General features: G+C 34.7%; 1 protein-coding gene across 3 annotated transcripts in view; it reads left to right on the top strand.

Moving 5' to 3' along the window:
- The window catches only part of CSDE1 (cold shock domain containing E1), a 52,197-nt gene that overhangs the window by 20,732 nt on the left and 5,637 nt on the right, over positions 1 to 25,828 (top strand). The window contains exons 3-17 of one of the 3 annotated variants that reach the window (XM_031967343.1): positions 2,741 to 2,896; positions 4,596 to 4,794; positions 5,306 to 5,415; positions 5,785 to 5,877; positions 6,482 to 6,579; positions 7,406 to 7,487; positions 8,310 to 8,438; positions 8,535 to 8,660; positions 10,154 to 10,366; positions 15,766 to 15,906; positions 16,013 to 16,177; positions 21,056 to 21,163; positions 22,202 to 22,377; positions 22,653 to 22,765; positions 23,814 to 23,933. In XM_031967343.1, coding sequence (XP_031823203.1) covers positions 2,750 to 2,896; positions 4,596 to 4,794; positions 5,306 to 5,415; positions 5,785 to 5,877; positions 6,482 to 6,579; positions 7,406 to 7,487; positions 8,310 to 8,438; positions 8,535 to 8,660; positions 10,154 to 10,366; positions 15,766 to 15,906; positions 16,013 to 16,177; positions 21,056 to 21,163; positions 22,202 to 22,377; positions 22,653 to 22,765; positions 23,814 to 23,933 — 2,020 coding nt within the window. In that variant the 5' untranslated portion in view covers positions 2,741 to 2,749. The remainder of the gene's footprint in view (positions 1 to 2,740; positions 2,897 to 4,595; positions 4,795 to 5,305; positions 5,416 to 5,784; positions 5,878 to 6,481; positions 6,580 to 7,405; positions 7,488 to 8,309; positions 8,439 to 8,534; positions 8,661 to 10,153; positions 10,367 to 15,765; positions 15,907 to 16,012; positions 16,178 to 21,055; positions 21,164 to 22,201; positions 22,378 to 22,652; positions 22,766 to 23,813; positions 23,934 to 25,828) is intronic. The other 2 variants (XM_012549628.3, XM_031967344.1) reach the window with 2 other exon arrangements.

Here is a 25,828-nt window from a genome sequence, read left to right as displayed (position 1 = left end):
TAGGATGAAAGTGTGGAGACATTCGGGGAAAGTTAGAAATTAACCTGCATGAAAGAGCCTAGGTCTGGTGAGGGGCAACCTAGATTTTAGGTAAGCTCCTCAATCTCCATAGTCTGGCTTCAGTGTAAGAATTTTTCTACAGCTCTTAAAAATTCCTTACCTCTAGAATTCTGGGGAGGATGCTAGGGTAGGAGGAAAAAACTAGAAAAGGAGAGGTTTAAATTTAGGTTGAATCACCTCTGCCTTCCATGTGATGGAGGGAGGATAATTTTTGAAGTGTGGAAGCTAAAGAGATAGGAAGAGGAAGGTTAACAAAGAGACGAAGATATTAGAACTTTCTATGAGAAATGATAGTTAAATCATGGTTAGAATCACAACAAAGGTCTAGATCTAGGATTTTGAGATTATAAAATAGAGAACTGGAAGAAACCTTAGAAGATCATCTAATTTATCTCTGTAATTGTACAAATTAGGAAATGGGTGCAAAGAGATTGTAATTTACTAAAGGTCACACAGCTATTAAGTCTGAGAGCTAGGATTTAGACCCAGGTCTTATGACTCCAAATTGCACCACACCATGCTAGTTGATCAGTATGAGCCAAGAAAGAAGAAAGAAAAAATGCATGCTTGAACTATTACATAGAGTATAGCACACTGCTGGGCAGGCCATTTCTGGAGAATTGTGTCTAGTTTTCAACACTACAGTTTAAGAGAATTATTGAGAAACTGAAGGACTAACTAAGACAGTTGGGAGAGGGATTGTCCTAAAAACTGTGGCCTCTGCTGACTATTTAGGGCAATTAATAATATTTAACCTGGAGAAGGGAAGTAGAGTTAAAAGTGAGATGGCACGGAACATGATAGTTATCTCAGTTATCTCAACTTTTGAAGGCTGGTCTTGGAAAGAGGAATTATACCTATTAGTGTTCTGGAAAGCAAGAGTAGGACTAAAAGTTACAAAGAGTCAGGTATTGGTTTGATTTAAGGATTAACTTTTTGCTAATCAGAGGTATCTAGTGTGAGGAACTGCCTTATAAAAGAGGAACAATCCATCAGAGGCTTGGTAACATTATAAGAAATGATTCCTTCCAGGTAGAACCAAATCACCTTTTCAGCTGTAAAGTTTTATGATTCTATTTGTATTAAGTAATATCCACCTGCTGATTTTTTTTTTAATGGTTTTAAATTTTCTTGATAGCATTTCTTGGTGTAATGCTTGTTTCAACAACATAGCAATAGTAGATAATTAACCTTAACTATTAGATATGTGTGATGTGAAAATTATCTATATCTGATTCTGGAACACCAGTTTTTCTTGATGTCTGTCAGAATGGGCCATGTTGTGATCTCCAAACTTTATAGTGACTCTTATTTTTTCTTCTTTGCAACTTCTACTCACTTTGTTCTGACCTAGCAGAAAAAGTTGAACCTCTTCTTCCTGAGAGCTTTTCAAAGTATTTGGAGCTAATTATTACATGCCCCTGAGACTGCTCTTCTCCAGGCTAGTCATTCCATGGTATTTAACTAATCCTCTTGTGCTTGTTTCCTTCTTTCTTTCTTCATAATAACCCTCTGGGAAGAAGTTATTATACCCATATCATAGATGAGGAAACTGAGGCAAACAGAGGTTATGAATTGCCCAGTGACACCAATAATAAGGATCTGAAGCAGTGTTTGAAGTCACATCTTCCTGATTCCAGGCCAAACACGTTATATCTGTATCACGTGAAAGTAAGGTGTAATAATGACATCTTGTATTCTACAGTTTGAAAAATTAATATATATGAGGGTTAGAAGCCTGTTTGTGCTTTGGGAAAGATGATTTTATGGTGAATTTCTTTCCTTTTTTCCCCTCTTTTAGGGAAAAGCTTCTCTTAGAAGCTTGGGGGCAGGGGGTGGGGAAGGAGAGCACTTCATGCTGCTACCTCCTTCCTATATCCCAACTCATCCTTTTCTGAGGGCTAAAAGTCTTAAGTTCAGTTTTATATTTCAGTGTGCATAAATGCTCTTCACTGTATTAGGTGCAGAGTTTTAAAAGACAAAAATAAAACCATCTCTGAAGCTAATATTTTAAATTAGGCTGCTTCAGAAAAAATGGAAAGTATTTCATTGGTTAAGTATGACTGATGCTACTTAATAGTTGTGATTCAAACTTTGTTTAATAATATTTAAACAAGGAAACTGCACCACCATACCCTATATTAAATATACAACTATAAGTTTTCAGTACCATGAAACTTTAATTTTGTTATTTTTATATATATATATATATATATACTTTTGTAATTGTTTTTGTATAAACTTAATTACTTTGACTTAAGGCTTCCCAGCTGCTGCTACCTCTTGGGGAGAGAAGGGGAATCTAAAACATGATTAAGTTCTTTGAATAACCACAATTTTCACACCTAAGAGTCATGTAGAATTTGGAAGTTGGGGTTTAAATACCACTGGTGACAGTATAAAGAAATCTAAAACTTTTGAACATTGTAAGATTCTGTACTCCCCAAGTTCTAATATATAGTGAGATAGGAAACTTAGAAATAGTTAAGAGTTTCCAATTAAGAGAATTATTAGAGCAACACAATCATTTCTTTTCATATTGCATTAAAAGAATCTGGGAAAAGATTTTAGTTAGCCAAAAAGACCTCATTGAAAATCTAGAAAGATAACAATGTGAACTGAATATGTCAAATTGTTATAATGTCGATTATAGTTATAACACTGTACTATGTTATCACAGCTGTCTGAGATGGAGAACCTTTTTACTGTGTCATCAGATCCTCTCCCCCCTCCTGCAGTTCCCCGTCCTTCTCTTCCTTTACCTTTATCTTCATCTTCATCCTCTACCTCATCGGGGTCCAAAAAGCAGAAGAGGACCCCCCTGTATCAGAGATCTGTAAGTCAGGGAAGTAGCTGTCTCAGTTTAGTCTGTATAAATAGCATGGTTTTTTAGGGCTATTTTTTTTTTTTAATATCTCATCAAACTCACTTTCTAACGACTAAGCATTGTGCACTAAGATTGAATTTTCAATTTATTGAACTAGAATTCAAGTTAACCTTCAGTTTTACTTTTTTTTTTTTTTTTTTTGAGGAATTAGTTTTGTGATGGAGTTCCCCCTAAATCCTTCAGAGGAGAAAGGAGAACAATAGCTTAGCGTGTAATGGTTCTGATTTGTATCATTTCTTGTACACATTGCTTGACCTTTCTTGTTTATATGAGTTTCTTGTATCCAAATTGTAACAGAAACCTTATGTGATACTTTTATGCTCTTAGTAGTCTCTCACCTAGAGAAGGGACTGACAAAGGAGATATAATTCCTTTTTTTTTTTTTTTCCCTGGGATCAGTTTCATTCCATTTAATCTGATTTGAATTCCCTTCATTAATAGTGCTTAGCTTTCCAATGGAATCATACTTCCTACTGAGGTTTTTTAAGTTTGACATATAAAAGGATTGTTTTGGATTTTTTTTTTTTTTAAGTTAAAGCATTTATTCAATTGGCTTATCTTTTGCTTTGGGTTTTTATTTAAATTTCTAAAGAACCAATTCTGCCTTCTGAGCAAATGAAGCAAAATTGACAGATTTTTAAATATTTTAAAATTGTCTTGTATTTCATATATAGAGTAGTATACTGCATTTGAAGCCTTAAAACAGATTCCACTAAGACTTTTTATTCCTTGTTTTTTGGGCATTGGAAGTAAAAGGTGAAAATGGAATAAAAACTTTCTAGGCTATATTTTGAAACTGATAAACAAGTAGATGAAATTATTTTATATATATATATTATGAAATTTTCTTAAAAGTAAAAAGGTTTCACCTAACCTTGTCTTAGGTGGAAAAATGCTTCTTTTTCTTGTGCAGTTTTTCTAATAGTCTGATAATACTGAGAGGGTTTTGTAGTATTACAAAGTCATTGTTTAGATATTTTAATTTTCTTTTTTCCTTATAATGCATGTGGTCCTTCAGTTTTCTGTTTTGAAATGAAGTCTTCAGTAAAAGATTCAATTCATTCTTCACTAATTTGAATATTTGCCTTTAAAAGTTGCATGTCTATGAGCCATTAATAAATTACCATCATTAATAAACTTTGAAATCTGAATTTATATTAGACATTTCCAAAAGTCTCTGTGAATGTTGTTGGGCATGAACAAATATCTCATGGGAAAAACAATAGTTTAACTTGTCTTGAATTGATAGCTGGTGCTAGGTACTTCAGTAACTTAATATCCTTTTACTAAAACATTTATGAGAATTTTCTTTTATATATTATGAATTGTAGCAATTTCATGGAGGGCATGAAAATCTACATTTAATAAGAACAGGAGCCGTCTCTGAAGTGAGATTGAAACTTCATCACCAGAGACACATTATTAAGCTAATACTACTAACATCTTTGTTGTGATCTTTGCTTACCTTTTGGTGGAACTGTCATTTCAGTTAAATGAAAGCCTATAAAATTTAATCATATTAGATCATGGTTGTCTTGCTTGTTTATGGTTTTTAAAGATAGTGTACTCAGTTTATATGAACCTATCTCTATTGAGAAATATGCAAAGTTAGTTGTATTGAATCTTTTTTTTTTTCTCTTTGAAACAGATGAGCTTTGATCCAAACCTTCTCCACAACAATGGACACAACGGGTACCCCAATGGTACTTCGGCAGCACTGCGTGAAACTGGGGTTATTGAAAAACTGCTGACCTCTTATGGATTTATTCAGTGTTCAGAACGTCAAGCTAGACTTTTCTTCCACTGTTCACAGTACAATGGCAACCTGCAGGAGCTAAAAGTAGGAGGTAATCTGTCAATTCTTAGAGCATTCTATTCACAATACTTTTAGCTCCTATTTTCCTAAGTACTTGTTGGTATAAGAGTTAGAGGAGGGATGGCAGATTCTTGGTTTGATTGGATCTCTTTGTAACTCTGAAGAGGTATAGTTTTCATAGTAGATGATCGAGATAGAATTTACTTGGGAGATCTAACATTTCTAACAGTTATATAAAGTGAAAATGCCTTTTTAAAAGATTGTCAGAAGGAATATTCTAAATGATTTTGAAATGAAATAAGTATTCTGCCCTGTGCATGATTTCATTTCGCTTGTTCTTCCATTCTGCCTGGATATTTCCTAAAAATGATTGACAAATTAAGCACTTTGGTTCATTTTAGGATTAAGAGGGAAAAGTGCCTTTACAAAACAGTTGCTCTAGTTAAAATTGTATGTACCTTGAGGCATTAGAAAATTGAATTTAGCTGAGACTTTTGTGCTGTGTGTAAACAAACTTGAAAAACATTTTTCTTTTATTGTAGATGATGTTGAATTTGAAGTATCATCTGACCGGCGGACTGGAAAACCTATTGCTGTTAAACTGGTGAAGATTAAACCAGAAATCCTACCCGAAGAACGAATTAATGGACAAGTTAGTGGCTTGATTCTGTGTGTGTTGTGTGTGTGTGTTTCCTTCTTTATGGAAAAGGGAAGGACCCTACCCCACCCCTCACTTTTGTATTGCAAGAGAGCTGTATAAACTATTGAGAACATTGGTGTTTCTTGACCTCTGTTTGGCCAAAAAACAAAACCAAACCAACCAATCTCGTTAAGGCTCAGTTTGGGTTTTTGCTTAACCCTCAAACTGTAAGCTTGAAACTTTGCAGCATAATATCCTCTTGTGGATCATACTAAGATGCATCCCTGCATATAGTGTAGAGGCAATTAAGATTCCGTTTGTGTTGCACAGTGCTGCTCCTGAAATGATTAGCAATGGAATTTTTTTTTTTTTGACTGGTAGGTTGTGTGCGCTGTTCCTCACAACTTAGAGAGTAAATCTCCAGCTGCCCCGGGTCAGAGTCCAACAGGGAGTGTATGCTACGAACGTAATGGGGTAATCTTGTGTATTTTTCTTAAACTTTTGCTTGATCCACCAATATGATCTATAAGCATATTTTTTAAATTCAAAGTAGAAAATTTAAGCTGCAGTTGTTCAAATCAGTTTTAAATTTTGTTTCTGAAAGGTTTCAAGTGCGATAATCAGAAATAAACAGAACTTCCAAGTCTCTTAATTTGCCCAAATGTTCCCTTCCAAAAATCTTGTGAAATACTTCCTAATCAAAAATTTTTTTGTCATTGAATCATAATTCATATTAGCCACTAACTCCAATAATAGTATGTCTGTCTTACATAAATTTTTTTCTTTTTTAACTACATTTATTTTCTGGGCAAATGCTTCCAAATGTGTTTAAACTTTTTGGAGTTTGACTGCTGCTCAGCTTTAGACTCAAGAAAGCCTTTGACACCCTGGAGACAAATGTGTTTTTATGTGAAGAAAGCGCTTTGCTTTTTTTTTTTTTTTCTTTTTTTTTTTTTTTTTTTGTCATCATACCTAAAGAAACTTGGCTTAAATGCCAATGTCTTAAGTGTATAAGAAAGTCAATATACAGCGCATCAGTAGCACACAAATATGGTCATACAAGTGTGTTCATTCACAGGAAGTGTTTTATCTGACTTACACCCCTGAAGATGTGGAAGGGAATGCTCAGCTGGAAACCGGAGATAAGATAAATTTTATAATTGACACAAATAAACAGTAAGTTCTTTTTGCATATTTTTTCATTAAGTAATACTTTATTAAGTTCTTCTACATCAAAGAAAATTTCTGAAATCTTAACTTATTGCTCCAGAATATACTCTTTAAGTTGTTTTTTGCAGACATTTACCTTTATAAAGTCAAACAAGTTAGTGCCATAGAGCCTCAAATAATGCTGCCTTGTTGGAAAATATTGTTCGTTAGGGGGCCTATTTCATTATGTCTGGTCTAGGCTTAAGAAACCATTTTCTCTAAGTGTCTTACTGTCCCATTTTATATAAGGGCTAACAAGTGGAAGAAAAATTAAATTCTTTGTAGCATTGTTAAGTCTAATTTGTACTCCCAGACCTATTCCTGGAGTCATCCCTTCCCAACTTCAGGTCCTTGGTTCAATTTTATATTTGATGAAATAATGATTGAATGAATAGTATTTTCAAAACTTTGTTATACCTTTCTTATTGCTTTTTAAAAATGTATTTGTCTCTCTAATTCAGATCTTAATGTTGGAAGAAACCAGCTAAAAGGGGCTTATTTTAAAGAGATGTTTGCAAAATATGAAATTCATGTTTAGCAATTCTTCTTTTGATCATGTGGTTTGTACCAGCCCAGTATTTAAAACATGGGAATTTGGAATAGTTTTTTCTTAGATGCAGTGATACATATGTGCTAGTTGATAAAAGCTTTGTGATTATATTGACATGCCAACCTCATTGAAACCATAGAGATTTTATTTTACATTGTTTTTCTTATTTCATGCTATCGCATGTCTGTCTTACATAAATGCTGTGTTTTAGCTCCTTCTTTTTTCCTCCAACTACTTCTTTAGTACTGGTGCTGTAAGTGCTCGCAATATTATGCTGTTGAAAAAGAAGCAAGCTCGCTGTCAGGGAGTAGTTTGTGCCATGAAGGTAGGTATAGCAGAGAAATTGGGGAAACTTATTTTGATCTTAAAATTATTTTCTTTTTCATTGTTTTAAAAGATCTGCCTCCTTTATTCCTTCCCACTTGTAAATGTGCTTTTTACTATTATTTTAAAAATCATATGGAAAAGAATCACATTTTTGTTTATTTTAGAGTTTGAAGGGGACCTTAAAAGTCCGTCCAGCCCAACCCCCTTGTTATATAACTGAACCTAAAACAAGGGAGATTGTGATTGATCCAAAGACAAATAATTATTAGCATAACCAAAATTAGAACTCAAGTATTCCAACTTCCTTCTTCAGTGTTCCTCAGTTCACATAATTAAAAAATCTATATCTATATATCTGTATACTATCTATATGAAAAAGAGAGAGAATGCGCCTACATCATGAACTGATTTCATTTTCTTGAGTCCTTGACTAGAATAGATTTCTGGGAGTATGTGAACTTAATTTAAAATTCTTAACTACTAAGCCAAAATGTAGCATTTGCTTCCATTAAAAAATTTGGGCAGAAAATCATAAATTTCATCAGAATACTAAAGCTGGTCCATGATGTAAAAGTTAAGAGCCTTCATCTTTCATGTTTAACTCAGATCCTGTCCAGCAAAAGCAAAATAGAAAGTGCTGACTAGAAGCTACTTTCTTGGATAATGGGCCTTTCCAGAGTTAACTGTCCATTTGATTAATAGCCTTTATATCAGACTTTATAGCAGAATTCAAGATATTTCTATTCTGATGTAGAGTAGAGTGTTCTAAAAAATTGAGTGTCTTAGTACATAATGCTAACTATTTTGTTTTTCATTTTAGGAAGCATTTGGCTTTATTGAAAGGGGTGATGTTGTAAAGGAGATATTCTTTCACTATAGTGAATTTAAGGGTGACCTAGAAGCCTTACAGCCTGGAGATGATGTGGAATTCACAATCAAAGACAGAAATGTAAGATAATTATTTACATTTCAATTTCTTGATATAATAGTTCTCTTCGTTTCATAGGAATTATTTACATTATAGGCTTTTCTTTTCTAATTATAGGGTAAAGAAGTTGCAACAGATGTCAGACTACTGCCTCAAGGAACAGTTATTTTTGAAGATATCAGCATTGAACATTTTGATGGAACCGTAACCAAAGTTATTCCAAAAGTACCTAATAAAAATCAGGTAAGCAGTTTTTGCTAATAGGTTTTTCTTTTCTTTTTTTACACACTTTACACAATTTTACACACTTTAAATTCAATAAAATGGTGATTAAAGTCTACTGTTGTGCCTGTAAAATTATAATGTAGTACCCTCTGAAAACTTAGAGGAAATTTTTGTTGAATCAAATTTAGTACTATACCAATAATTTTCTGATACTTTCAGAAGAACCATTCAAAGTATTTTAGACCAATTGAATCTAGCCAGAAAAGGGGAATTAGATGCTAACTTTAGAATTATTTGGATATTCCACCCCAGTTGGATAATAATGAAAAAGGTGGAAAAACACTAGTCACAGTGGTACTATTTCTATAAATATAGTTTTTTAATGTTTGCATGGTAGCGGGATGTATACATAAATATTGTCATCTACACCAGAATTGACCTCTAACATGTGGGTGATCCAGAGCTGAACAAAGCTGGCTAGGTTCAATTTCAAAGTGAGGAAAATAAGATTCCAAACCAAAATCGCCTCCTAGATAAGAAAACTTAACTTGGGATAGCAGTAGTAAGCAGTTCCCATGATTTGCATTTTTTGGCTTGGGTTCTATGGGAACAATCTCCAAGTTGATTGTCTCAATTCTTAAAGGCTTGTTGAACCTCGTGATCATTCAGTGAGGTACAGAACCAGACTTACTTTGATAGGAAGAGGAGTGTAGTCACTGTTTTGGTTTACTTAACAGTTACAGCACAGAAATTGCTAATGTCAGGAGGTTTGATGGCATTTTGTGCCACATTGTATTGGCTGCTTCTGACTCTCAGGTCCTCGGGAAAATTGGGATACTCCAATAAATACCAATAAAGGAAAATCATAAATCCCTCAAAGAATGCCTAGTCTTGGCCTAAGTAATACATTTTGCCAGAGGGTGAGTGCAAAGGATTGTTGTAATGCCCAACTCAGGGCACAGTCTTCTTGCTGGCCCTTGGCAATGGAAAACAACACCATGTCTCCAAAATAACTTGATTACATATACATTAATATGACTCGCCACAGCCCCATGAGGTATGTTGTACAGGTAATATTATAATTTTTTGAATTCAGCAGATTAGGAAACAGGCTCTGAGAGGTCATGACTTGCCAGTAATTATATAATTAGTAAATATTTGTAGAAGGATTTAAATGTAATCCTTTCTAGCTTTTTTCTCAATAATCTTCTACCTATTCTATGTTCTAAAACAGTCTCAGAATTCTGCCTTGGAAAAATAATTTAACTGAATTAACAATACTTTTTTAGGTCAGATTATTTAGGAATTTAAGGGACAGAAGCTCAATGAAGATTTCTTGAGAATAATACCTAGGTATCTGATAAAGTTTTATGATTGTGTTGTGGTTACAGACCAGAACAGTCAAAAAAAACTATTTTGTTAGAAATAATTTTGTTTTGCATCATTCTTTTGATTTTTGAAGCAGAAATGATGAAGAGAATTGCAATTTAAAATGTTTTTCTTTTTGTTAGAATGATCCATTGCCTGGACGCATCAAAGTAGATTTTGTGATTCCTAAAGAACTTCCTTTTGGAGACAAAGATACAAAATCCAAGGTGACTCTGCTGGAAGGTGACCATGTTAGGTTTAATATTTCAACAGACCGACGTGACAAATTAGAACGAGCAACCAACATAGAAGTTCTCACCAATACGTTTCAATGCACTAATGAAACCAGAGAAATGGCAAGTTTTATTTATTCTTAAATTTTCAAGTACTATCTACTTTGCTGTCAAAACAATTCATTGAAATTGTTCATGGTGACATTAAAATTTTGTGTGGGAAATACTTTTGACCTTGAAGCATCTTGTAAATATAATAGAACCAAAGTTGGAGTTAATGCAAGTTCCTTCTAGCTTTTTAGTTTCTTTTTTCCAGTGCTGGTTCTTGGGTACAAGATTAATTACAATGAAGGTTAGTAAAGTTAAAAATAGAGTTAAGTTATAGATTTTTATTCAGACATGTCTTAATAGCATTCCAAATTCCCATGGTAGTCAGTTTTAATTTTTTAAGGATTCGGTCATATAATGGAAACTTTTAAGGAGGTTGCAGGGACTAGATATGATTTCTTTGGTAAAGGGAATTTACCAAAGTAAATATTGATCTGTTTTATACTTTATTGTCTTGGTTACCGTAGAACTCTTGAGAGGTTAACCACCATGTTTAAAAATGCTTGAACCCAGTGGTCTTTCTCCACTAGATATTTCAGTGAAAAAATTGAAAAATTCAGTGCTTCAAAAAAAGATCTCTTTTCTAGGCTGTTCTTTGTCTTATATCACTCTGATGATTTCTACCACTGTCTCCTTCATTCATTGCCCTCTTGGGCAAACCCCTCTCTATGAATACGTCATCCTGCCCTAAACTATGCCATACAAGATTGTCACTATCATCCCTACTGTAGCAGTAATGTTGGATCACTCTTGTTTGTTGGCTGTTTCCCTACTGTCTACACACACATATGTCTCTCCCATTCTTACACAATCTTCATTTGATCCATCCATCCCTGGTAGCTATCATTCTAGTTATCTCCTTCCTTTTATGTTTAAACTCCTTAAGAAAACCATCAAATTAGATGCCTCTGCTTCCTCTCAGTCTCTTCTTGTGATTTTTCAACCCAGGATTAAGTTGAAATTGTTATCATTAGATTACTATTGATCTCTTAATGGCTAAACCTAATGGACTTTTCTTGATCCTCATTTTCCTTGATCTCTTTTGTATCTTTTAAATTATTAATCACCCTCTTCTCCTTGATATTCTCCTCTATTCTAGGTTTTCATGACACTGCTCCAACTTAGTTCTTCTCTTTGTGTGTTCTGCCCTCTTTATTTTCAGAATTTTCATCTAGGTCATTCTCATTAATGAAGAGAGTTGCCTCAAGGTTCTGTCTTGGGCTGCCCTTCTCATCTGTGTTATTTTCTTGGTGACCTTATTATCTCCCATGTATTTAATTATAATCTCTATGCTGAATATTCTCAGATTTATTTAGCCCTAACCTCTCACTTAACAGTTTCATATTTCCATTTATTAGATATCTCAAACTGGATATCCTGTGGGTGTCCTAAATTCAACATTTCCAAAACTGAATTTGTTATCTCTACCCTTCTGAAATTTTTTTATTATTGTTACACAGTATCACAATTCTTCTAGTTCATAGCCTCCCAAACTTCTTAATACTTTCTTTTCTGGCTTTTTGTGATGTTACCTTCTCCTAGATTTCCTACTCTACTGAGCGTTCTTTTTCAATCCTTCTTGCCTCATCTTCATCAATGTTATCCTTGCTAACAATGAGGTCCCTCAAGGCTCTGTACTATTTCTTTCTCTACTATTTCACTTGATTTTATTAGCTTATGTTCTCAAATACCATCTCTGTATATGAGTTTAAGATCTACTTATTTAGCCCTAACTGTTGACTTCCATTTTTCCATCTCTGCACTCAACATGTCCAAAAGTTTCTACCTTCAAAGCACACTCTTCTCCCTTCCAAACTTCCTCTGTCAGGTTGGTACCACCCTCCCAGGTTTGCAATCTTGGCTTCATTGTCATCATTTCACTTTCACTCCCTTTTCCATTTCCTCCATGTTCAGTCATCAGTCAAGTCCTGTTTTGTTTTTTGTGGGTTTTGTTGTTGTTGTTTGTTTGTTTTTAACAACTTTGCAAAATCTTATATATCCCTTTCACTCCTTTGGTCATAATCCTGGCCTTCATCACCTCATGCAACTTGAAAAGTTGCAGGTGTGTCTACCTTTTCCCATAATCTCCATTAGCTCCTTCTTAATCCTTTGTTTTACTTTGATCCAGTAATACTGACCTCCTTGCTATTCCATGAATATGATGAATCATCTTCTTCCTTGAGCATTTTCAAAGACATCTGTCAGGTTTCAGCTTAAAATCTTAACCTTCTTCAAAAAGCATTTTCCAGTCCTCCTTTTGTTTATTTTATTTTTTTGGACTTAGGGCCTTCCTTCTAAAGTTACAATCCAATTATACATGTACACGGATACAATCTTAAACACATATCCTTATGAATCATGTTGGGAAAGAACAATCAGAACAGAAGAGAGACACTATTGGGGGGGAGGGAGAAGAAAAAAGGAATAAAAGTTAACAAAACTACTATCTGTAGCTTATTTGTACATATTTGTTTGCCTGTGGTCATCCTCCATTAGACTCTGAGCTTCTTGAAAGCAGGAACTGTTTTTTTGCTGTTCTTTGTATCCTTAGTATATTTAGCCCAGTGCCTGGCACAAAGTATGGGCTTAATAAATATTAAGTTGACTCTCATTATCTTTGTGCATGATATATTTCTTGAGAGTGTGTAAAATAAAAGAAAATTGGATTGTAACTAGAGTACTACAAGTTTAACGAAAATAGATGCTTGAGCCTTTTCTGATAGACAATTAAGCTCTTAAAGCTAAGATACATACCAATGTTAGTTATCAGCTTATAATAATATGTGATTGCCAAAGAGATGACATTTCAAAGAGGAAAAAAAGCTGTGTTAAAAGGGCGTTACGCTTTTTCTACTGAAAGAATTAAAGTTGGGAATGTATGTATAGTGCTTTAAATTTTTCATTCAGTCATTTTAAATTCACATTTGGCTCTACAGAGTTCCTAAATAAAAGGGTACCTCCTCTTTGTTGTTATTCTTGTATATAATTGACATTTATATAGTACTTAAGTTTACAGAGTGCTTTACATTGTATAACTCATTTGAGCCCTGTGACTACCTTGAAAATTATTAGTAATATCCCCAAGTCCTCATCTTATTGCTAAAAAAAAAAAAAAAAAAAAGAAAATAGGCTCACAGTATGTGACTTTAGGATCCAATGCTTTCCATTATACTTGATGCTGCCTCATTATTAAAGCTCTTGATCACCCTTTCTTTCCTCCTTTACTATCTGATGCAGAGTTGGCCCTTCTCACCAAGAACAAACCTTCTAATTATCTCTTTTATCCTGTCTCCTCTGGCAGGTAGGATGCCTTCACTATTACTTCCTTCACCCCCAATTTTAAGTTTCTTCCTATCTATTGGCTTATTCAGTGAGATTTCCCTCATTCATAATCCGTGATTTGACCTTAACCATCCCCTTAAGCTGTTGTTCTTTATCTCTCTTTTTGTAAATAAATTGAAAATACCACCTCCATTTCTCATTTCCCAGTCCTTTGTAATCTGGCCCTATCTCGTTATTGAAACTGCTTCTGACAAAATTTATCAATGTTCTCTTAATTGCCAGTATGATAACCTTCCTTTTTTTTTCTTTTTAAAAAAAAAATTTTTTTTTTCGGTTTATACATGTACAAGTATACATTCATTCTTAAACACATATCCTTATGAATCATATTGGGAAAGAACAATCAGAACAGAAGAGAGACTATGAGGGGAAAAAAAAGAAGAAAAAGGAATAAAAATTAACATAGCATGTGTGATTTACATTCAATGTCCATAGTTCTCTCTTTGAGTGCAGAAAGCATTTTTCATCCAAAGTTGATTGGAATTGCCTTGGATCATTGACAGCTAAGAATCAAGTCTTTCAAAATTGATCATTGGCACAATCTTGCTATTAATATGTACAATTTGGTTCTGCTTATTTGACTCAGCAGTTCATATAAATCTTTCCAGGCCTTTTAAAAATCAGCTTGTTTATCATTTTTAATAGAATAATAATACTTTCATATAGCACTACTTATTCAGCCATTCCCCAATTGATGGGCATCTACTCACTTTCCAATTCTTTACCATCACAAAAAAGTTTATACAAACATTTTTGTACATGTGGGTCCTTTTCCCTCCTTTATGATATCTTTGGGATACAAACCCAAGAGTTAGCCCCTTTTTCTTGACTGCAGCATCTTTTATGGAATTCCCTCTCCCAAACAATGTCTCCATTCTTGTTTTTGTGATAATTGTTCTCCTTAGGAAGTCTGACCTTAACAAGTCAATTTTATTTATTTGTTTGTTTGTTGTTGGGAGAGAGGACAGGCAGGAATTGCTATCCATGTGAATCCTAACCGTAGCTGTATTGCCTCTAGTCTGTTCCGAGCTTTTTTTTATATCTATCTACTCATGATTCTTTCTAAGTTTCCATGGATTTAATATGATCTCTGAATAGTTATCTCCCAAGTCTGTATATTCATATATCTACCCTCTCTCCAGAGCTTGAAAATCATGTTGCCTATTGGGCATCAAAAGTGTTAGGTGTCCCATAGCTATCTCAAACTCAACATATTCAAAGTAAAGCTTGCTCTTCTCTTCTTCTTTCCCCTTGTATCCCCTCCCCCCAAATGTTGTCTTCTGAACTTCTTTATTTCTATTTGAGAACACCACATTTTTCAGTTTACAACATTGGATTCAACCTTTCCTCTTCTTTATCCTTCACTACATGTCAAATCAGTTGCCATATCTTGTTAAGTTTATTTTCATATTTGGCAGATAAAACTTCCCCTGCTCTCCATTCACACAGCTACCATCCTAGTTAAGGTCTACATTACCTCTTTTATGAACTATTACAAATAATTTCCTAAATTGATCTTGTTGCCTCAATTCTCTCTCAACTCCAACCCATTTTTAAATATAGCTTCCAATGTGATATATTCCTAAAGGTCTGTTTACATTCCTCTAGCTATTCCTTAGTACATTTAAGACTAGATAGAAAATTTCTCTGCCTTTGAAAGCCCTTAATAAGCTCCTTTCTATTTTTCTTATTACACATTATTCTTCAGGCTAGCCAAACTGGTATTCTTGCTTTTTTTCCATTTAATAAGTGTCTTTTGGACAAGTTATTTGTATACTTGACATGTACTTTCTCATGTTAGCCTGTTATAATTTTTAATTTGCTTCAAAGTTCACCCCAAAACTATAGCCTATATGAGGTCTTTCCTGAAACTTTCCTCTCTGGCCCCCCAGTTGTCAGTCCTCCTTCCCAAAATTACCTTGCATTTTGTTTATATCTTTTGTCCTTATGTCTTCTGACAGAAATAGGACAGTGGCTTTATTTTGTTTATATAGGACTGGCATATAGTAGGAATTAAATGCTTATTGATTGAATCGCCTCTTGGTACTGACTTGTGTATGTTTCTGTTCTAGGGTGTAATTGCTGCCATGAGAGATGGTTTTGGGTTTATTAAGTGTGTGGATCGTGATGCCCGCATGTTCTTTCACTTCAGTGAAATTCTGGATGGAAACCAGCTCCATATTTCAGATGAAGTAGAGTTTACTGTGGTTCCTGTGAGTAAATACACTTTTTGAGAAAAGTATGAGGATTGGCCTTTTTTAATCTACCTTTAAAATTTTTATTTAAAATGAACCAAAAAAAAACTTTCTTATTTTGTAGGATATGCTGTCTGCCCAAAGAAATCATGCTATTCGGATTAAAAAGCTTCCTAAGGGCACTGTTTCGTTCCACACCCATTCAGATCACCGCTTTGTTGGCACTGTAGAGAAAGAAGCCACTTTTGCCAATCCCAAAACCACTAGTCCAAATAAAGGCAAAGAAAAGGTAACTCCACATTTGGATAAACTGATTTTTGTAAATATAAAGAAAAGATATAAAGATGCACATCTTTTCAAAATAATGTCATGTTAAGCAAAACAACAAAAATGTAGTATGATACTACATAATTTGAAGACTTTATTCTTAGTATCCATGAAATAATTTTTAGGGAAAATTTTTTATTTTTTCCCTAATAGGTGAAATTAGGTGCTAGAGAACAGCAAAAGGAGTTTAACACTTCTTATTTTCAAAATACATGCAAAAATAGTTTTCAACATCCACCCTTTCAAAACTTTGTGTTCCAAAATTTTCTCCCTCATTTCTCTCCCCTCCCCTTCCCATAGACATAGGTTAAACGTGCAATTCTTCTAAACCTATTTTTATATTTATGTTGCACAAGAAAAATTGGATCAAGAAGAAAAAAAGTAAACAACAAAAACAACAAACAAGGTAAAAATACTATGTTGTGATCCACATTCAGTCCCTATATTCCTCTTTCTGGATACAGATGGATCTGTCCAGCACAAGTTTTTAGAATTGGCCTGAATCATCTGATTATTGAGAAGAACCACATTCATCAGAGTTAATCATGTAATCTTGCTATGTTGGGTACAATGATATCTTGGGTTCTACTCATTTCACTTAGCATTAGTTCATGCAAGTCTCTCCTGGCATCTGTGATATCCTGCTTGACCGTTGCTTATAGAACAATAATATTCCATAACATTCATGTATTATAACTTATTCAGCCTTTCCCCAACTGATGGGTATCCACTTAGTTTCCAGTTCCTTGCCACTACAAAAAGGATTGCTACAATAATGTTTGCATTTGACACATTTACTTTTGAAGTTTCTGAATTATCTATTCTTTGGGAGAGATGAGATTAAATGTTTTAATGTTACAAATTTTTTTTTTTTTACAAAGTAGAGTATGTTTGCTATTTTGCTTAGATTGCCTCGGTAATGGAAGCCTATTGAGTAAGTGGGTAGTACAACAAGTAATTGCTGTTGGTCAGAGGAGAGACCAAAGGCTGCCCTCCCTTTCTTCTGTTAGTATCTTAAGCTATATAAATGTTACTTATCCACAAAAGACATATTTTAGCATTGCCTTTTGGCCTTAGATGTTAACCCTGGGATTTTGCAATATGGCAACAGAGCATCTGCTCTGATATATTCTGCCTAGCAGTAAAGCCGTTGAATATAGGCTGCTGTCCAAGCACCATCCCAGTTAAGAAGGGGAAGAGAATTTTCAATTTACAGTCATGAGTCTTAAGTAATGGATTTTGTGGTGATATGTTAAAGGAAGGATAAAATGGGTCTCAGTTCTTTGTGGGGGTCCCTTCCTTATTGATGCTAAAGTGGCAGAAACAGGAGGACAGATAATACTAAAGATCATGCAGTTTTTAAATTATCTTCAGATAGTGTTCTGGTAATCTTTCAAGATAGTTCAGTCAGTGTGTGTGTGTCTTGGTCTTCATTTATATCTTGCTACTGGACTCAGATGACTGAAGGGAAAAGTGAGGCAGGTGATGTTGCACAGCATCCCTCACTTAAATCCACCTATCATGGTACATATCATGGTGTCATTCCCATGATGTCATGGTCCCAAGAGTTGGTAAAAAGTCTTGGGACTTAGCAGTGGAGTAAATGATAAACCAAAGGCTTGTAAATTATTCAGACACTTCATTCCTCTATATTATGAATATCTCAGGAAGTTTTTAGATATTGCAAGTGTCAAACATCATTTATTCACCTCCTTTTTGTCCCCATTGCCCCCCCTCCCAAAAATGTAGATTCTCAGTGAAAGTTTATTTCTGAATGTCAGAATTATCTTTCAACTAATTAAAGCCAAAAATTCAGATCACTGTCAAATTTGAATAAAAATGAAGATACTATGTGCAATAATAGTAGCCTTGGTTTTTATCCTGAAAATGGATAAAGGACTTTGATTTGGTCATCTTTTTTTTTTTTTTTTTTAAGAGAAATTGTACTGATATTTGTTACTAGCCAAAAGAATACTGAAATACATAAGCTATTAATGTCCGACCTTATGAAAGTGTATGGCATCATCAGTTTAGAATATAAATTCATTTGCTGAACATTTTTAGGAAGATGTTAGAAAAATAAACCAAGAAGTAGAATAATAAGACTATAAAGTATTTGGTGTGAGGTGCAGTTGTCCCATATTTTCCCCCCAAAGAATTTACCGGTAAATTTGTAAGGACAGTAAATGGACAAATAGCATTTCTACATTGACCATAGAAGCTCTTCTCTTGCGTTGTCAGTAGGTGGGCTGTGCCTGACAAGAGCCAAGGATCCAACAGAGACAAATGATCCTTAAAAGGTTTTGCCAGTATAAGAACATCCTATGCACTCTTCAAATGGAAACAAGATTTTATTGAGAAAGAGGATTTGACAGATTTTTTTACAGACAACATTGAGATGTGGATTACTGCAGAGTCATCACCTTAGTGAGAGTCACTGCTCGGTCTACAACACAAGGAATAATTTAGAGCCCAATGTTCTTTAGCCTGGCAATGTAGATGGTTGAAGAGCTGGGCCCAGAATTTAAAAATAGTTGGGTTGTTTTTAAGAAGTTAAATATCGGGAGCATCTAGGTGGCACAATGGATAGAGCACCAGCCCTGAAGTCAGGAAGACCTGAGTTCAAATGTGGTCTCAGATACTTAATACTTCCTGGTTGTGTGACCCTGGGTAAGTCACTTAACCCCCAATTGCATTGTATATCAGAGTAATATATCAACTTGCCATCCAACTTGTGATCTTTAAATTTCAAGACCTTATGGATACTGGCAACATCTTTGAAAAGCACAAGTTCGATTTTCCCCTTGATATTCCCATGACAGAATCTGTTTGAATTGCGTAATGTACAATTTTTCTAAAATGAGACAGGTATTCAGTGAAGTCTCTTACTCATATCTTGGCTTGTATCATTCTGCTGGGTTTTGTTCACATCGATTTTGGAGTCCTCAGTGAACTTCTCAATGGTGCCATATTTGCTCACATTCTCCATAGAAGTGGGGCTGTTGGCAGGGACAAGTGGCATGGAGAGGAAGTCGCAATGGCGGGACTTTGGATTTAAATGAAGCTGGATTTAAAATGGTAGAACCACTTTTTTAATACCCCTCTCCTGGTGATGTTATATATCTGTCAGTCCTAGAATACCATTAAAACTGGAAGTGTTCCAAAGAACATGGGAAGATGAATGAGGAAGATAATAATTATATACTTTAATATCCTACCAAGAATAATTTGCAGAATCACAGAATGGAAAGAATCTGTTTTGAAAAGGATACCAGTGATCATCTATTCTATTTTCAAAGCAGAATTTTTTTTTTTACATTTTATTTTTTTGCTGAGGCAATTCGGGTTAAGTGACTTGCCCAGGTTCACACAGATAGGAAGTGTTAAGTGTCTGAGGTCAGATTTGAACTGAGGTCCGTCTGACTCCAGGACTGGTGCTCTATCCACTGCACTACCTAGCTGCCCCCTCTCTCAAAGCAGAATCTTTTCTACCATGTGATACTGTAAGCTAAATTATCTTGTAATCCTTTTAAAATCCCCAAAATTTTTTGAATACTTTCTAGCCATGCTTCTTTCCTCCCTCCCATGTTGTATTAATGATGTTGATTTGGGGTGGGTGGGAAACAACTCTATTTTTCATTTAACCCAATTAATTCCACGTTAAATAATTTGTTGCTTTGTTTTTAGATTGTCAGACTCTTGAAATTTTCTATGTGTTCTGTATCTTTATCCAAGTTGTTGCTATAAATGTTAAAAACACAGCAACATACATACTTTTCTAGGGTACTGTCCTGGAGACCTATTTCCAAGGTGATCTTGAACTAGTAATTACTCTTTGGATCCATTTATCCAGTTCTAAGCAATACCATGAGAATTACAGGAAAGACTTGATTAAATCTAGGTAAACTAACATTCCCTTGTTTCCCATATTAGGGACCTCATTTTTAAAAATGAAGGCATGCCTGGTATGACATTATTATTACCTTTTTTTTTAATCATTGCTCTTTTTTCTAGATGTTCACTTATCCCTTTAATGATACATTTCGGAATTTTACTGAGGAGTATTATGCCTTCTAGAACTATAAACAATATATTTGGATGTGCGAACTAGCATTCTCTAGGGACAAGTATTTACAGAAAAGGAAATGGGCCAGCTAGGTAGCAAGAATAAGGGAGAAGAGATGGGCTAACTATACTGATATCAACAAAAATACTAAATGACCTTAAAAAAAAAGGTTTTACTCTGGTAGATTCTTTATGGAGCTCTTTTGAAAGCACACGAACTACATTTGCATAGGATGAAAAGGCATGGATGGGTTATCATTTGTACTGGAAGGTACCATATTTATGTGGCTGATAATTATGAAGTGTTAACTTGAAAATGTCTTAGTGTCTATGTTTTAAACTACCAAAATATGTGCCACAGTGACTACCCACAATGCCTAGTAAATCTTGTAAATGATTGGTTTCAAATATTTCATGGGGAAAATATTACTTGAACTAGGCCTTGAAGAATGATAATCAGTAGATGGAAGAGGATGGAAAGGGATTTCCACTTTGGGGGTGACAAGGGTGAGCATGTTTTTATTGTTTTGTTTTTAAAATATTCTTTCTTAAATAGCAAAATGTGAGAGAATGTTCCGCTACTGAAAAAACTCCATTAGAAGTATTTAAGCCTGTATTTAACCTGTCTTATCCAGATGAATGCCAACAGTCTTTTAAAGAACTCTGTAGTTAGAAATCTAGAGTCAAGCTTCTTATTTTCCTATAGCCCATCACTAATTTTTTTTTCCCATTGGTATTTTACAAATCTCACCATGGTACTTTTTTTTGGTTTTAGGAGGCTGAAGATGGAATTATTGTGTATGATGACTGTGGGGTGAAACTGACCATTGCATATCAAGCCAAGGATCTGGAAGGCTCCACTCCTCCTCAGATAGGAGATAAGGCAAAGACATCTTTACTATTTTAAGGGATGACTGTTTAAAAATGTTAGAAGAATGTTGTTGGTGTTTTAATCATGTTTTATTACTATGAAGCATTACAAAAGTAAAAAGGTTTCTCTTTTTTGTAGCTCCAAATTTTCATTTGGTTTTGTTGTAAAAGGAAAAGAAAAACTATACATACACACATATGTATATATATATAAATCTCCCAAGCTTTTAACAAATGGCTGGCAAATAATGCCATCTTGCAAAATAGTTAATGAATATGACTGATCTGGGCCTTGCCTTGAATGGAGTGGCAATTGTATCAGGAAATCACCAAATACAGGAAGAGGCTACAGAGATACCCCTCTCTAAGTGTGAAGGCAGCTGAAGTTAAAGTTCTGGATTTTAGAAAGAAATAAGCAGAGAGGGAAGATTGATTTCAAAGTGACAGTCATTTAGTGGCAAGATTCATTCAAGTAGGGAGAACTTCCAATCAAATACAATTAATGTAAGAAACCAGTTTAGCTTCAAAATAAGAAACTGAGCCAAGTGCTAGGCGAGTGCCACACCATAACTTGCTGACTCTAAGTTTACCCCTCTTCAGGAGTAGCCATTCATCTACCTGTCATGCACAAGTTTTATTTGCTTTGTTTGTCACTACTTTTATGAACTTTACTATATTGAACTGTATTCTTGAGAGCATAGTGGAATAAGCTCCTGAATTGAAAGTTTTTCTTAGAGGACACTTAGTGTTCTTGGTCTCCAGGAATAAGTAACAGAATACTTCGAAACTTTAACTGTTGTATGGAAGTAAAGAATTAAAAGGGTCTTTTTGTATTCTGAAGCACAGAGATTTTGAATGCTGCTCAAGGTACTCAGAAGGGATAGGTCTAGGAAAAACAAGAATTAATTTTTGAAAGAAATGTCCTTGATAACACAGTAACAGAAGAGGGAAATACAACATTTGGAACCTGCAAAAGGATCTCAACTTTGTGTTGAGGTGACGGGTATGTCAAAAATGGTTCACAATTCATGAACATCCTTGTTTTTCATAGGTTGAATTTAGTGTAAGTGAAACAAAGAGGACTGGTCAGCAGACAGCAACTTGTGTCCGACTTTTAGGTCGTAACTCCAATGCCAAGAGGCTCTTGGGTTATGTGGCAACCCTGAAGGATAATTTTGGATTTATTGAAACAGCCAATCATGATAAGGAAATCTTTTTCCATTACAGGTAAATAATTCCTTTTATTGTGTTAGAACTTAAAAGGACCTCAGGGATTATCTGGTCTGGTTCTCCTTGTCTGATTCTTTACCTTGGAATAAGAATCATATTTCATATCAAATGTTTCATTAATTTAAGAACTACGTAAATGTCAGCAGTCTTATTGAGTTAGGTACTGGCTTCTGTGGACTTTGAGAGGTGCTGCAGTCCAGTAAATGTTGTCTTCTCCTACAAGGGATGTTTTTGCTTGATACTAATTCAGAACATTGTTTGCTCCCCAACAGTGAGTTCTCTGGTGATGTCGATAGCCTGGAACTGGGGGACATGGTCGAATACAGCTTGTCAAAAGGCAAAGGCAACAAAGTCAGTGCGGAAAAGGTGAACAAAACACACTCAGGTAATGATTCTGTGACTGTAACTCAACTATTAGTTTTGATAGATTCAGAAAGCAAATAAAACACCATGTTATTTCTGGTTTGGGGGGAACTTGTAAGATTTTGTTCAATCCACCCAACCCACCTTATCGAGGGAAAGCTTTTACCAGGAAATTACAGTTTAAGCTACATGGTTATTCCTATAATATTCCTTACTGCCCCAGGAAGTGACTTTTCTGTAACATAAGGTCCTTTCATCTTACTATTGGTATTCCTTTTCATGCAAGCCCTTTTAACAGAACAAAGTTGTTTCCCTACTAAAGCCTTTTACTTTGTTACTTGATAAAATACACAAATTAAATTACCTTTAGACTGTGGAGAGCAAAAAAAATTGTTTTTAAAAAATATGTGCTTGACTGGCAAACCTGGAATTTCATCACAAAGGGAACTCCCTCTGACAGGAAAGAACTATATAACTTTTGCATTTCTGCTACTTATTTGATTTGGTCTTTAGATAAGTGTTCCGGGGTATTGAGTGGTATAATGCTTTAGCCTTGGTCCCACATCCTGTATATATACCTTGGAAGCAAAGTCTTTATGGCTCCACTCCAACACTTGGTGCTTCTAGATGCATTTATAAGAAGTAACCTTGTCTTCTTTCACCTGCTACCCCTAATTCCTTTGCCTCTTGATAAAATCTATTATGATGATAGTCTTAAAGGGAACTGCCAAATATTGTTATTTTTAAGGGTGATTTGTCAAAAATTAGTAAAAGCTGTACTTGGAATACTTTCTGAGTACCTTATTTTTATGCAAAAGCAATAACATTACTGTTCTCTCTACATTAGATTAATTTTGTCTGTCAATTGGATTAGATGTATATGAAGGACTAAGATCACTTTTGCAATTGTCTCAATTTTGAAGCAGTCAGATTAGGATTAGAACTTTCTGTTTCAAAACTTCCTTTCCCAAATAGTACTTATTGCTCTTGGTTGATATCTGTACCCATATTTAACAACTGCGGTAAATCTGTGGAGCTTTTTGACCTGATAGGAACTGATTTTTTTGTAGTTAATGGCACGACTGAGGAAGCTGATCCAACCATCTACTCGGGTAAAGTCATCCGCCCCCTGAGGAGTGTGGATCCAACCCAGACTGAATACCAAGGCATGATTGAGATCGTGGAAGAGGGTAAGGGCTTCCCTGCTTGCATTCCTCATATGAGTGGTTGCAAGTTTTAAAATATTAGCTAGTGTATGTTTATTGCAGCCATCTCAGATTACTTCATGTACTGATCTGAAGAGAACAAGGGACTTGCTGCCTTATATAATCTTGCTACTCTGAAATGAAAGATCAGAACAAATTAGAATCTGGGTTATCTTTGATACATTGCATTGATTCGTTATACTTGTCATTTCCCTAGTGACAAACACAAGCAGAAATACTTCTGTATGGTTAGACTTTTGCTTTCTTTCTGGAGGAAGATGGGGCTGTTTTTTGGCATTCTTGCTTTTCCAGGTTCTCGGCTGATTTTTCCCAGTTCTCAGAATTCAGCTTCCTTTTTAGTCACCTTTCAATAGTAACTTTATATATGCTCTTTGTCCTGCTTACCCTCCACTTCATATACATATTTACACAATTCTCTTAACTGGTACAATAATATTCCTTCACATTCATAGAGAATTTTTTTTTTGTTTATTCTCCATTTGGTGTATGGACAGCCACCTTATTTTCATTCTTTGCTTCTGTGAATGTTTTTGATAAACATTGCCTCTGTTTCTATCTTGTACTAAAATTTCTCAATCAAAGACTGAATTGTCAGTCACTTTTGTTGCTTAACTACTTTATAATTTGAAATGTAAGTTAATTGGATCCCTACCAGTTCCAGCAACAGTGCATTTGTGTACCCGTATTCCTACTGCCCCTTCATATCATTTGTTCCTGTCTTGTTACAAGGGTGAGGTGAGATTTTGGAACTATTCTGTGTTTCTCTTACTTTTAGTGACCCAGAGCATAGTTTCACATGGTCATTTATAGTTTGAAAATCTTTTGAAAACTGCTTGTTTTTATATACTTTTAATTGCCTTACCTGTTGATGTGGTATGTTATCTTTTTTATTTTTTTAAATCTTTCTTATTCCATCTTTGGTTAAGAATTCTCCTATTTTAAAAAGTTATTTCAAGTTGTGAGTAGATGTAAAAAATCACAAGACTGCATACACATGAACAAAAGTTAGTGGCACATTACAATAAGTGACACTTCATGATTTATGTATGTAGTAATTAGAAGCAATTCATGGAATTTTTATTTTTATACTTATGTCATATTTTCATAATTTTTCTGTTACCTTTCTAAGTAGCCTCAATGTTGACAGTCTTTGTTGATGGCATAAATAAGTTCTGGTATCATGTTATGACAAAATTAAGGTTCTTTATTCTTAATCTCAGCAGACTAAATTCCTTATGTGTCCTCCCCTTTCCCCTACTCCAGAACTGAGGATCTTCAGTTCGCCTTAATTTTCTTACATTTGGATCCATTCATGCCATCTGACATCTTCAGCATTACAGGCCTCTGCTCCCATCCAAGAACCTGAGGTGACAGGACCTCTGAAATGAGGCAGTGGTTTACAAGTTGCCTTGTACACATGGACTGCCAAGGAGGCCGAGCCCACTTCCACCTCTCTTCTCTAAGTGAATGATTGTCTCCATGTGTTTTTTTTCCCTTAGGGGAGTTTTAAAGAATAAAATTACTGCGAACTGGTAGAGAACAGGACAAAGAGTGTTGGATGCCTTAAATGGCAGAGGGAGATGAATTGAACATAACTATCCAGTGAACTAATAGTACCAAATAGTCTCCCTTTTTTTTCTATTTGATATCTATACACACACACACGTTTATTTAGGTTGTTTCTGCCTTTGTTTTTCCATTGGACTGAAGTTTTCATCAGACAGAATTATAATATTGAAAAGGGACTCTAAGATTTTCTCAATCTCAGGCTAAACAGTGCAGAACAGAAGACTATTTAAGTACACAAAACTTTGTTTCCTTCAGGTTAGCCTAACATATTCCTGTTTTCTTTCATTTTT

This window comes from Sarcophilus harrisii, chromosome 4, assembly GCF_902635505.1.
Source record: "Sarcophilus harrisii chromosome 4, mSarHar1.11, whole genome shotgun sequence".
In the NCBI taxonomy this organism is placed as follows: domain Eukaryota; kingdom Metazoa; phylum Chordata; class Mammalia; order Dasyuromorphia; family Dasyuridae; genus Sarcophilus; species Sarcophilus harrisii.
This window is presented reverse-complemented; position numbering and strand designations above follow the sequence as displayed.